Below are 14,394 nucleotides of genomic sequence, written 5' to 3'. Positions count from 1 at the left end.
TGTGGGGATCTGTAGTCCCAGAGCAGACCAACATTTAATATCTAGGCAGAGAAAATGATCATTCAAAGAGAAAAAACTTTGTTATCTAATTCTGGATTTCAAATATCCCCAAAATTGTGGCTAAGGGTTAGGAATATGTGTGGTTTGAATAGGTGCCTTAGCTGAGGTTATCTGGTGAGGCTGTAGTCAATCTGCTTTTTCCTGGTTTATTCTCTCAATTAGTGAGAAATGACTAATAAGTAATAATATGAGGTTTCAAAATACATTATACAAACAAAATCTTAGTGCATATTCAATGTTTTCTCTGTTTACCTTCCTATTTCCAATTGCTGTCTCAATCTTGTTAATTGAATATGAAGTGTTTCTTAATTATGTCCTATCTCTGCCACTCCCAGAATAATGATTATTTCTTGTCAAGAAGCATCAACTGGATAGTTTTTTAAACAGGAGAGCTTTAACTGACCCCTGTAATATTATTATAGGCATCCTGAAACATGCAGACCTTGCATGTTTGTGCCTTGCTCAGATTTCAGCTTTTCCAACATGTTTATTTGATTCTTATGAAGAAAATTGCTCACTCCCTAGCATTTTCCTGCTTTCTATAATCTTGTATTTTGTCATCTTTTCAAAGTATTTTTCTATTTCTCCATGATGATTCCAAATACCAGTCTATTCCTGAACTGACTTAAGACTGATTTATATGGATAAATATTTTCCAATCCAGCTCTTGTTTGTTGCTTTTTGTGACCCCTCTCTCTCTCTTTCAGATTCTACTCACTACTTCCCTCCTAGCTCAGCTGAAAAGCCCATTCAAAATCATTATTTTGCTGTAGCTATATGTAGCTACATGTAGCAAAATAATAATTGACATCCTGACCAATATTACATCTGCAAATACTCCTCCACACTGTCAAATAGTTCTATCTCATGCTGGTTCTTTTCTAGCCATATCAGGTATAAATACAATTACCTACAAACTACACCACTCTGATTCTGCAATCACTTAGAAGACGGTAATTTAAGAAGATCCTGGCCTACCAACAAAGTTAGGGAAAGCTGTCATCCTGGTGCCATTTTACTCAGCTTTGGTACTTTTTAGTTTTGATGATGTGGAGTAGTATTGTCTTTCATTGTTTCCACTAGCCTTAGAGCCCAAGGTCATAGAAATGGTATGCATTTTTTTAAGACCAAGTTCAAAACAACTTTTTCATGAGTCAAAATTGTCAAGTTTTTTTTTTTTTTTTTTTTTTTTGGCAATGTAGCATAAGAATTACCAACACAGGGGTCTCCCTGGTGGCGTAGGGATTAAGTCAACACTATCACCACAATGGCCTACCATGATGGTCTGAGTGTAATCTGCCAGGGAATTAAACCACGTGGCACACAGCATACCATGTCTCATCCTGTCTTACCCTGTCTCAAGACTCCTGTCTCGCCCGCTGCTCCCCTCAGCAGTGTATTTCAGTGGATCTGCCTGTTCTGCTCCCCACTCTGTCTCTGGTGGATCCTCTTACATCTGCACCTCTGGCCTGCAGCCCAGTTCTATGCAAAAACATAAATAAATAAAATCTTTTGAAAAAAGAATTACCAACTGAACCCTCTTATTAGACTTCCTGGGGTTTTCAGTGCTGGGTGAGTCATGCTCTAGTTATGTGACCTTGGAAACATTTTCTAACCTTTATTTTCTTATAGACAGATAAGTATTTTGCTAATGGTAATTATAGGAATTACCCTAAAGGTAGGAAGTTAAAAGTACTATTCTACATGAAATAGTTATTTTGTTATTACTATTAGCTATATTGGATGTGCATATTAAATTTAATAATTTTTATTAGCGTCTTTACCTGCCAGAAATCTTACTAGGTGGCGCATCTTTGGTAGTATGTGGGCAGGACAGACATTATCCTGAACAATTTGGAGCTTACCATTTGAAGGTTTCTAAAAGAAGCAATTAAAATGGGAAGAAAAAAAATTAAAAAAAATAAAATGGGAAGGGCTTTTGATTTTATTTTATTTTACAAGAAGAACAATGGAAGCTCTTAGAAAAAAGATTTGCTTGTCTGTGGGATAACAAGAAGTCTCCCTAAATAGAAGTCATTTGTAAGCAAAGATTTGAAATAGGAGTAGAAATTAATAAACCAAAGGATATAGTATGCATGTGTGCAAGTGTGTGTGTGTGTGTGTGTGTGTGTGTGTGTCTGATGTTTGTGATGGGAGTATGAGGACTGGGGAAGATGTTAGGGGACATTCCAGAAACAGTATAAAGGAATTTAATAGAGATAGAAGATAGAAGATAGGCCATGGAGATAAAAAGGTGGCTAGATGACTGATGTAAAATCAAGGAGAGATTAACTTGGAGGAAGTCTGCTTTGTCTTAAAGGCAATGGGATGATTTAGAATGCCTTTAGGCAGGGAAGTGATGTGGTTACATTACTCTTCCCTGTTCCATTGAGCATATTGCTTTTTAATGAAAAGTATGTACATTTTAGCCTTTCCCATTATATGGGAACTTTAGGTTTCTTCTCTTCATCTCTCTGGGCTACTGTAGCAAAATACTAAAGTCTAGGTAGCTTAGAAATAGCAGAAATTTATTTCTCACAATTTTGGAGACTGAAAGTCCAAGATCAGAAAGCAGGAGTGTCAGGTGAGTGTCCTCTTCTGTGTTATAGACTTCTCATTAAATCTTCACCTAGTGGGGGGCCTCCCCTGTGGCGCAGCGGCTGAGCGCTGGGTTGCGAAGCTGCCCGCAGCCTCTGCAGTGCCGGTTCGATCCCCGGCTGCTCCCCGGCTGCTCCCCGGCTGCTCCCCGGCTGCTCCCCGGCTGCTCCCCGGCCACCAGAGGAGGGTCCCACGTGGCGTGCAGAACTCTCCTGCCTCTCGCTGCTCCCCTCAGCAGTGTACTTCGGTCCTTCTGCCTGCTCTGCTCCCTGCTCTGGCTCTGGTGAATTCTCTCACCCTCCCGCGCTTCTGACTATGCCCAGTGCTTGTATAAATAAATAAATAAATAAATAAATCTTTTAAAAAAAAAATCTTCACCTAGTGGGGCTTTCCATGTGGCTCAAGGGGTGAAGCTATCTGCAGCCTCTGTAGCACGAGTTCAATCCCTGCCTGCCAGGGAGCTACCCACATGGCACAGCAGACCTCTCCTGACTCACCCGCTGCTCCCCTCAGCAGTGTATTTCAGTCAGTCTGCCTGTTCTGTCCCCACTCTGTCTCTGGTGAATCCTCTCATCCCCCCAACTCTGGCCTGTACCCCAGTTCTTACATGTATAAATAAATGAATCTTAAATAAAAATAAATTTCACATGGTAGAAAGAGCTAGGGAGCTCTGTGGGGTCATGAATCTCATTCATGAAGCTCCTGCTAAAGGCCACACCTCCCAATACTATCACATGGAGCTTTGGGATTTCAATGGAGGATGCAAACATTCATATCACAGCATTTCTTGTGTGAACAGACTTGGAATATATGATACCAGATTACTGAATCCTGAGTGAAGAGATAGGTATCTCCTTCCCCTACAAGAGTTATATCTGTTTCAGAGGACTTCTAGAAAGGGAGCTGAATCCTTGAGGTTAACAGCTCTTCCACTGATGCCTAACAATAGACAAGTTAGCAAATGGTGAAAAGTTCTAATGAAAACTTTTAACTGGAACTTTTAATATTTAACTAGGTGGTTGAATTCTATTTTTCATGCAAAAATGAAGGTGGTAGAGAAAAATAAAAAAAAATCATAAACAGCAAAATATTATGCAAGGAAAAGTAAGCCTGTTCCCACTTCAGATTCCCATTTCACAATCCCTCTTGTCAAGGACAGATACTCTCTATGGTATTTTGCCTATTTTTCCAGTAATTTTCTATCCATATGAAAACATTTCCAGGAGAAGGACAGGCAGTAGAATGTGAAAGTTAAGAGATGATTTTTGAAGTTAGAGAGTTTAAGTCTCGTGTCCTGGTTTTACTGTTGCAATTAATTTACATGCATTCAATACTCAGAATGGTCTCTGGCCCATAAGCCTTCAGAGAGATAGTTTTATCATTTCTTCTTTTGTTCTTTTTTTTTTTAAACACAAATTAGAGTGCATTGTGCATCTGTTATGCAACAGGCTTTTAAATTATTAATATAGCAATTTGAAAGCCGACTATTTTCTAAGCCCCTTCATTTGAATTATTTCATTGAATCCTCATAACAGCCTTTGAGCTAAGAATAGTGAGTATCCCTGTTTTACAGATGAGGACTCAAGAGGTTATTGTGGCATGTCCGGTCACAGAACTTCTATTTGGAGCCCAGCAGTCATTTCAGTTGGCCTTCACTCTTACCGCCTTTGTTCTACCGCCTTTCAGATAACCCCTTTATTTTTGTTTGCTTGTACTGTCTACAGTATTTTGAGTGTTTTTTTTTTCTTTTTGGTATATGGCTTTTAATACTTTGTTGTTCTCTTTAAGACCAAAGCTGATAAAAATTTAAGAAGTGAGCATTATGAAGAAGAGGCTGTATCATGGAAAACGATCCTCCAAGACAAAACATTGAACTTTAATGGAGGTTTTGTTTTAAAATATACCCCTACTGAAGAAATTGATCACCCAGAAAATAAATCTGAAGAATCTTCTCAGAAACCAGATTCGTCAAAACCTACAAACTTTGACAGTGGCTTGGGATTTACATATTCCAAAAATGATACTTTCCATCAGTTGTTTTCATATTCTAGTAAGAAGGTAAGATCATATGCTTAATATACAGAATATAATGGGATATTTTCCAACTAACCAAATGCCCTTTTCAGCATTTAACTGTTTAGAGCAGATAGAGATCATAATAAAAGCAGAAAATCCTCGAACAAGTTGCCAGACCATCAGGAAGTAGAATGCAAACTAAAGAAAATTTCAGTGGGATCTTTGGCAGCAGTAAGTGGTCAGATGATGCTTAGCCGTGGTGAGCAGAGAGCAAATATATTAAGAATTTAGAAAACTTTTTGACTGAGAATGTGATAGCGCACTGTTCAGTGTATGCTGTCTTCAGGATCACAAAGAAGAGTTATACTGAGGGATTTTGATCATTCATTGCAGTGCCTTAGAATGATGACTGTTTATTTTCTACCAAGAGCATCTCTAAAGTAATGATGCCATGAGAGTGTGCACATTGCATATGATTTGGGCCTGCTTGCTTTGCAAAGAGACTTTTATTTTGAGATTTTGGAAATGTGAAAATGGGTGGGGCTTTGGTATTAACTCATATTTGGGAGTTTATTTCATCACCTTTGGAATAAATATAAAATACACTTTTCATAATCAGTGTGAAATGGACAAAATGTTTATTCCTGATTTATAATAGGTAACCATAGTCACCTATTCAGATAGCCTCTGCTGCTTCAAAAATAATAATTTACCTTTGGTACCTAGTTATCTCTACTTGTGTAATTGTTTTACAGTTCTATACATTTTTTCTGTAACCAAAGAGTCAGCAAAATTTAATTATGGATTTACATTATGGCCAGGCACTGTACTAGGTGCTTAGTATATATTTGTTAACCAAAGTTTCCTGTTCATGTAGCTGAAATTTCAACAGGTGATAGGACAAAAACAATAAATGTAATAACACCTAAGGGGAAGATCCTATACCTCTCAAACACAAACATCATTGTAACCCAATGCTATTATGTTTAAAAACATAATAGCAAAAAAGAAAGCAGTATGGTTTTTAGAAAGTGTTAAGTGCTAAGGAATAAATTGTAAAGTGGAGTGACATCAGGAAAATTGGGAGTGCTGAGCAGATAGCAGTATTAAAAAGGATATTCAGTCTCCATTGGGGACATAAGAACTGAGCAAAGACTTGAAGGAGAAGAGATAGTCAAATAATTATATTCATATTATGTACTTGGCAGATTATTAGAGACAAGGCTTCAATATGGGAACATTGGGCCAAATTTTACCGTAAAGAGAAATGATGAGAGAGATTACCTTAAAATAAGTCATAAAGGGTCTCAAATCCTAGTTTAAGAATGTTGCTTTATTTCTGATGACATGATAGCTCATTTAGTGTTTTGCACAGAGATTGACATACTCTAATATATTTTAAATAATCACTGTGGGCACTCTGTTGAAAAGAGATTGTGAATATAAGAACAAATGTAAGAAACCTGCTTAAAAGCTAAGCAGGAATCCATGGGAGAGAGATGATCATTCAGATGGTAACCATGATGAGAGAAGTTTTATTGGAGTAGTGGGTACAGCAGTATGGCTGATTAGATTTAAAAGAAATTGGGAAGAGGGAGACCATGGTGATGGTGCACAGGTGCTGTGGTGGTGGGAGTTCTATGGGGAATACACCTGAGGGGAGAAAGCAAATATTGCACAAAAATGAACCATAATGTAAAATATATATAAATAAACAAACTTAAAAGATTAAAAAAAAAACTCTTAGAAGAAATGTTGCTTCTAATGAAGGCAAAGAAATGGGTAATACATGGTTGTACAAATGAGGCCAATTTCTTTTCTTTCTTTAAGATGGAAGGAACAGCATATTTAGATGGATATGACCTAAGATCTGCCTTTAAAATAAGTTGAGTCGCAGAATATAATATCTTTCTGACAAGATATACCTCTTAATTACAATAATGAAAAAGCCTCAACATGTTTTGTGCAATTTTGAGACTCCATTGAGACTAATTATACAAGTCAGCAGATGGAGAAATCATAAGATTTATTATCTATGGAGAAAATTCATGTAAGATATTTGTTAGGGACTGAATCACCTAGTATCACCAGAAGTTAAGTCATACAGTATAAACACATTTACTGCCAGCACACAGAAAGTTTGATGTGATGGTTCTATACACCAAAGTGTACCTTAAATAAAAAATAAAATGTTTTAAATCCCCCATGTAATCAACATGTGTCAACCACAGTTACCATAGGGAAACTTCAAAAGAACAATCTAGAAGATCAGTGTCAACTGAGTTTACATGAAGCTGGGATAGGCCATGGCATTGAATCACATAGTTCTTTGTCACTGCCCAGTTTCCCAATGGAAATTTAAGTCATCATCCCTGGGAATATTTTACTGTTGAGCTGCTAACATAGGTTTGAGAATCATGTCTTAAAATACAGTCTGTCTCTGTTATTAAAGATTGAGAGGTGAAATGTAAAGAACAGTGATATCTGAGATACAGGTTTTTAGTTCTAATGCTGCAACAGATGACATGATCTTGTTGAAAATAACTTGATGCCTTTAGATGAGTTTCCTCATCTGCAATTTAAGATTAGGTCTCATACATAATATTCAAATTTCCTTTTGTTAACATCTTTAAATAAATGTAGGTATAATTTATATGCAATAAAGTTAATGTTTTTCAAACACATGGTTTTATGAGTTTTGAATGTTGTCTACACTTGTGTAACCACCCATTCAAACGAGATCTAGAACCTTCCTATTACCTCAAGGAAACTCGTTCATGCCCTTTCCAGTCAAAACCACCTGGGAGGCAACAACTGATTTATTTTGACCATAGCTTAGTTCTAGTACTTCATATAAATGGAATCAAATAGTATGTACTCACTTTTATTTAGCTTAAGATTTATTTATGTTGCTTGAGAGGTATTTATGTTGTTGCATCAGTGGTTCCCTTTTATTGATAACTAGTTTTTCTTTTGTGAATATATGACAATTGTTTATCAATTCCTCGTTGATGGACATTTGAGTGATTTTTTGATTTTAAGCTATTCTAAGTGAAGTTGCTAGCAAAGTGTTTTGTGCTAAGCACATTATTTTCATTGAATGTGAAGATTTAAATCACTAGTCATAGGTTATATGAGTATTTACTTTTACAAGAAACTGCAAAACAGTTCTCCAAAGTGGCTATACCATTTTACTCTCCCACCAGCAATATAGGAGAGTTCTTGTTGCTACATGGTCTCATCAGCATTTGGTACTGATAACATTTTAAGTTTAGCCATTCTAATGGGTTAATGTGGTAACTCATGGCCACTTCTAAAATATGTATTTCCTGTTGAAATTCTAAATTTTGTGACTTTTTAATTTGAAATACAATGATAAAACTCACATTTCTTTTCTTATACTCTCCAACAAAGAATAAAGCATTTCTCCACGTGAATGGAATTATTCAGCTGGGACGATTTGTAATGAGAAATCGGAATGTCATGCTGACGACAACATTCATAGATGATATTAAGGCTCTGCCAGCTACCTATGAAAAGGGGGAATATTTTGCATTTTTGGAAACCTATGGAACCCACTATAGTACCTCTGGGTCTATAGGAGGACGTTATGAACTAGTATATGTTTTGGATAAAGCATCTATGCGTGATAAAGGTACACCAAAAATAGAGTTCTAATTTAGTACTGTTTTAACCAACCCTTATTCCTATTGCCAATCTCTTGTAATTTTTAAAGATTTTAGAATAGAGTCTTATAATTTTCTCCTTTGACTTTCTTCCTGACCCTGGAAACTAAGACCCTATATCAGACTGCAATTTGTCTTCTACCTCACACAAGATGATTTGATCTTGCAATAGTCAGCACCATACTGAGTAATACACAAAATTGCATAGTGATTTAGTATTATTTGGTGATGCTGCTTTTAGTGAAGTACTATTTTAAAGATGAGAGAAGGTACAAGAGACATAATTTACATAGCCTATTTCTTAATCAGTAGATTTGTCCAATTATATGCACAAAAATTATGTTGCAAGGATTTTGCCTTGTTGGAAGGAAAACATTATGAATTTTCTCTCAGGAAAGAGGGAGGAAGCAATGTTAACATCCTATAAGTCTAACATCTTAAAGCCAGGGTGGAAAGTTAGCTTGACCTAATGTGATGGCAATTTTAATCACATGGTTTGGGTTGGCTTCATCCTGGACATCTAGATATCATTGCAAAGAGGGTCATAGTTGGTCATCAGTGTCGGTTAGATACACAGGATAGGCCTGGGTGCTACATAATTATCTTTCTGGTCTATAGGCTTCATCTAAGACTTTCAAAAAAGTAGATACAAAGTAAGGATAAGAAATTTTAATTATTTATTTTGTAAGAAATTACAACTAGTTATAATATTCTTTTTTTTAATTTATTTATTTATACAAGCACTGGGTACAGTCAGAAGTGTGGGAGGGTGAGAGAATTCACCAGAGCCAGAGGGGGGAACAGAACAGGCAGATGGACCACAATACACTGCTGAGGGGAGCAGCAGGTGCAGCATGCCATGTGGGACCCTCGCCGGTGGCCAAGGATTGAACCAGCGCTGCAGAGGCTGTGGGCAGCTTCGCAGCCCAGCGCTCAACCGCTGCACCACGAGGGGAGGCCCTAGTTATAATATTCTTTAAAGAGGTAGAAGGGGCCAACATTTCTCTCTGCCCTGGCAGTTTTAGATGTGCCTCTTAGTGAGGAAAGTGTTGCCAAAATCACTTCCACAGGTGCTTCCCCAGTCTACGTCAAGCGAAGAATAGGTTGCAGCTATGATCTTCAAATCCAGCATTCTCCCCGCTTTTGGCAAACACTTTACAGATGAAACAAACATAATGTGGCCAGAATCCCTTGCTCTTGTTGCCTCAGTCTTGTCTTGGGCAAGACACATTGCCAGGGAAAGTGGAATATGATATTGCTTGGCTTATCCTGCTCACAAGGCTCTATCCTATAAGAGTACAGTGAGGTCTTTATGAGCCCTGCCTATTTATGAGGCCTATTTTGGTAGATAGTACATGGGGGAGAGGCACAATAGAACTTGGAAAACAATAACAAGGTTCAACAAGGGTGATCAAAGCACAAATAATCCTTTAGACCTAGAGTTTTTTTTGGTGAAAAATTTCCATGGGCTGACATCTTTAATCTTGGACAGTTTAAACATATCCACTTAAGTCTTCTTACCCTCTGGCCTTAGTCAACTGGGATCTTTCAGTTAATCCCAGTATCTTTGAAGAGGAAATCATCTATTTCACTTCTCCAGTGACAGTATCTGAGGACCAAGGCCTGTCCTTCTCCTCAATTTGGGATGTCTAGCCTCTGCCTGGTCATAGGAAGGCCCACAGCTGAGACAGAAAATCTAAGCTCTTTGGGGTCATTTAGGTAATTTCATCTTCATCCTCAGAATCAGCGTCTTCATGCTTCTTAGGTTAAGGGTGGAAATTCATGTGTCTGGATTTCTATCTTTGTCTTCTATTTTTATCCTCCTTCTTCCCTTCCCTTGGAAAATGCCAACTGATATTTCTCAAGTGCTCACTGTGTATGGACAAAAATATTAGTTGAATGAATGAATGTCTTAATGCCTCCAGTTCTCTACTTCAGCATCTCACAGTGGAACCCTGGGCTTAATCTTCTCTTATTCCTTTTTCATAAAGCATTTTGATTGGTAAGACAACCACATATTTGTGCATGTGCATGTGTATATGTGTGTGGTGTGGGGGTGGGTATTGTGAAATGACAAATAAAAGCAAAAACTGACATGATCAATAAGCTGAGGTCTGGAATGTTTACTTTAAAATAAAATAAATCAGGGCCTCCCCAGTGGCGCAGTGGTTGAGCGCTGGGTTGCGAAGCTGCTCGCAGCCTCTGCAGTGCCGGTTCGATCCCCGGCTGCTCCCCGGCCACCAGAGGAGGGTCCCACATGGCGCGCAGACCTCTCCTGCCGCCCGCTGCTCCCCTCAGCAGTGTCCTTCGGTCCTTCTGCCTGCTCTGCTCCCCGCTCTGGCTCTGGTGAATTCTCTCACCCTCCCGCACTTCTGACTGTACCCAGTGCTTGTATAAATAAATAAATCAATCTTTAAAAATAAATAAATAAAATAAATAAATCAGAGGAATAAATAATAAATTGTATAATTGAGTAAATATTAGGATTTTTCTTCCTATTAAGTGGAGCATCCACACACCATGATGAGTCAGCTTCTAAGACTGGTGACTACTAAACAGCATTCTTAACACCAAAACAAAGTTGTCATTTATATAAGCCATCTACCCGAAGCAATGAACTAACTATCTTACTGATAAGCTGAGTCTTCCAAAGAGGATCAGGAGCTGTTGATATATCCCATGACCAAATTATGAATGTAGATACAGAGAAGTAATCAATAACCAGACAGCATGGGTTTCAATGTCTACTTGACTAATTATTAACTGAGTACTACCAGTAGAGTACTTAACTGCTCTGTGATTCTGTATCCTCATCTGTAAAATGACCATAATAATAGAACATACCTTATAAAATCATTATGGGGATTTTAAAGTAGTTAATATATACAAACTGATTAGGATGATGCTGGGACTATTATCATCATTCAATACATATTACACATTTTTGTTTTCCTATACCAGAGAAAAAGGACTTTAATACATCCCTCCTAGACTGACCAATGTCACTTCTATATAAAGGGGAAAATGAATGTCATTTTGCCATTAAGTTAACAAGGAAAGTCAAAGTCAAAAGCTACAAGATTCTCAACAAGCAACTATAAACCAGACACATACCATGGCGGTGGGGGGAGGGGGGCGGTGAGGGGAGAGGAAGGACTAGGGTCAAAATAAGGGGAGGGGTACAATTGTATGGGGAATATAACCAAAATGATAATGCATACATTATGCAAAAATGAAAAATGATATAAGAATTATATAAAATAAAAAATTAAAAAAAAAGCTGCAAGATTCTATTACTGAAGACAAAGCAGGGAAGGCGTGACCTTGCTTTTCACTTTAGCAATGATTTCTAGGAGTCTGAGAAATATGGTTCTTATAAAATAGTGAAACTGGAATTTATTTTGTAATGTTTATGATCATTATCTAATAATTTTTAACCTAATGCATTTAACAGGTGTTGAACTAAGGGATATACGGAAATGCCTTGGGTTTGATGCGAACATAAATCTAAATACTGACATTGAACTCACACTAAAGGTTGAAAGAAATCCTTGTTTAAAGCAGCATGGAAATCAAGTTGGTAAGTATGGCCAATTTATTAAGTTAAAAAGTCAGTGGGAGGAGATATCAATAAGTCCTGCCTTCTTACTTGAAAGCCTCCTTGTGATCAACCCTCTTTATTTAAAACATACTGAAGATGCTTGAAAACTATTTTACCTTTAAAGTGGTTTCCAAACCACTATAAATACATGTAACTAATGGACACTTAGTGGTCAATATCAATATAGTGCAGATTATGGAATGCTCAACTCTACAGTGTATAGTTCAGTATAGTTATTGTGGATTTGTATCTTTATTATGGTAATGGCAAAAGGTAAATGATGGAAAAATACCTTGGATAAAAGTTCCCTTTTTCCTTCTAACTTTAACAAAGCTTCCGTAGTACTATGTATCTATTAATTATGGAATCCAAAGTCATCTCCCCGTTTCAACCTATCATCTGACTTTAAAACCCTAATGTATCCTTAACATTTAATCAGTGCATAACCTTTTAAAATATATAAATATCTTTGGTGTAAATATTAATTCTGTTGTTAATCTTTATCAGATTACATGTGTGAGTTAATCCCAGAGTTTTCAACATTTTCTCTAATCAGAAATCTATTTGAGAGCAGTTTTAATAATACAATTGCCAAGGACTCCCCTTTATAGTCAAATGATAATTGCACCAGAAAACATTTATTTAAAAGCATATCAACCACTGATACATGGTCATGGTTAGAAACCACTGACGAAATGAAAAGAAAGCTGAATTTGTCATTAAATATCATTATTTCCATAAAATCTCTTAAAACTCTTAAAACTAATTGTATAACCTTCAGGTAGTCATTCTACCTCTGTGAGTTTCAAATTCTCATCAGTAAAATTTAGGGAGAAGAAAACAAAATCATCTTGAAATTCCTTTCCAGTTCTAAACATTCACAACTCTAAAAAGCTCACAGACATTTGTTAAAAGTGTTTAATTTGGACAGAAAAAAGACAAGTGAGATGGGTAGAAATTGGGGATGGAAATAAATTTTGCTTTTCACTTTATTCTTTTTGTGCTTTGATTTTTTATGATCAAAATAGCATAAAGCATACCTATATAAAACATAATTATGAAAGCAAGTATGCAATAAAAAAACATAGCACATCCGAAAGTCATGCTTGCTTCCTGTATATGTATGTGATTAAAACTAAATTATTAATGTATCTCTATCATACCATTAATTTTTTTAAAATATGATTGAAGTCTGTAACTCTACTAGTAAAAATTGCAGAGTTAGGTTAAAAATATTATCAAAAATAAGTAAGATTGGGCCTTCCCAGTGGCGCAGCAGTTGAGCGCTGGGTTGCGAAGCTGCCCGCGGCCTCTGCAACACAGGTTCAATCCCCAGCCGCTGTCAAGGGTCCCACATGGCGTGCAGAATTCTCCTGACACCCGCTGTTCCCCTCAGCAGTGTACTTCATCAGTCTGCCTGTTCTGCTACCTGCTCTGTCTCTGGTGAATTCTCTCACCCTCCCGTGCTCTGACTATACCCAGTGCTTGTATAAATAAATAAATCTTTTTAAAAAAAGTAAGATTGGGCTTCCCTGATAGCTCAAGGGGTTAAGCGCCACACTATGAAGCAATCCACAGCCTCTGCAGCATGAGTTTGATCCCTGGGCTGGCCAGGGAGAAACCCACATGGTGAGGCAGACCTCTCTTGTCTCACCCACTGCTTCCCTCAGCAGTGTATTTCAGTCAATCTGCCTGTTCTGTTCCCCACTCTGTCTCTGGTGCATCCTCTCACCCCCCACACCTTTGGCCTGTAACCCCAGTTCTTGTATGCATAAATAAATAAATCTTAAAAAAAAATAAGTAAGGGCCTCCCTGGTGGCGCAGCGGTTGAGCGCTGGGTTGCGAAGCCGCCCGCAGCCTCTGCAGCGCCAGTTCGATCCCCAGCTGCTTCCCAGCTCCCAGAGGAGGGTCCCACATGGTACACAGACCTCTCCTGCCGCCTGCTGCTTCCCTCAGCAGTGTACTTCGGTCCTTCTGCCTGCTCTGCTCCCCACTCTGGCTCTGGTGAATCCTCTCACCCTCCCGCACTTCTGACTGTACCCAGTGCTTGTATAAATAAATAAATAAATCTTAAAAAAAAAAGTAAGATTTTTCAGTAAGTATACTACACTATACTAAAGGGTTTTTTAAATTATTGGGGCCTCCCTGGAGGCGCAAGGGGTTAAGATGCAGCATTATGAAGCCATCTGCAGCCACTGCAGCATGAGTTCGATCCCCGGCCAGGAAGGTGACTCACATGGCGCAGCAGACCTCTCCTGACTCGCCCGCTGCTCCCCTCAGCAGTGTATTTCAATAAATCAGCCTGTTCTGTTCCCCACTCTGTCTCTGGTGAATCTTTTCACCCCCCACACCTCTGCCCTGTACCCCAGTTCTTGTATATATAGATAAATAAATCTTAAAATAAAAATATTGTCATAGAACTATAAGTAATTT

General features: G+C 37.9%; 1 protein-coding gene across 1 annotated transcript in view; it reads left to right on the top strand.

The window, feature by feature from the left end:
* C9 (complement C9) overlaps positions 1–14,394 on the top strand; it is a gene marked incomplete at its 3' end in the record, with an annotated part of 38,956 nt that overhangs the window by 15,183 nt on the left and 9,379 nt on the right. Inside the window, exons 5-7 of the mRNA XM_084233905.1 lie at positions 4,447–4,716; positions 8,089–8,329; positions 11,815–11,940. Coding sequence (XP_084090031.1) covers positions 4,447–4,716; positions 8,089–8,329; positions 11,815–11,940 — 637 coding nt within the window. The remainder of the gene's footprint in view (positions 1–4,446; positions 4,717–8,088; positions 8,330–11,814; positions 11,941–14,394) is intronic.

The sequence above is a fragment of the Talpa europaea genome (genome assembly GCF_964194135.1).
Source record: "Talpa europaea genome assembly, chromosome: 5".
In the NCBI taxonomy this organism is placed as follows: domain Eukaryota; kingdom Metazoa; phylum Chordata; class Mammalia; order Eulipotyphla; family Talpidae; genus Talpa; species Talpa europaea.
This window is presented reverse-complemented; position numbering and strand designations above follow the sequence as displayed.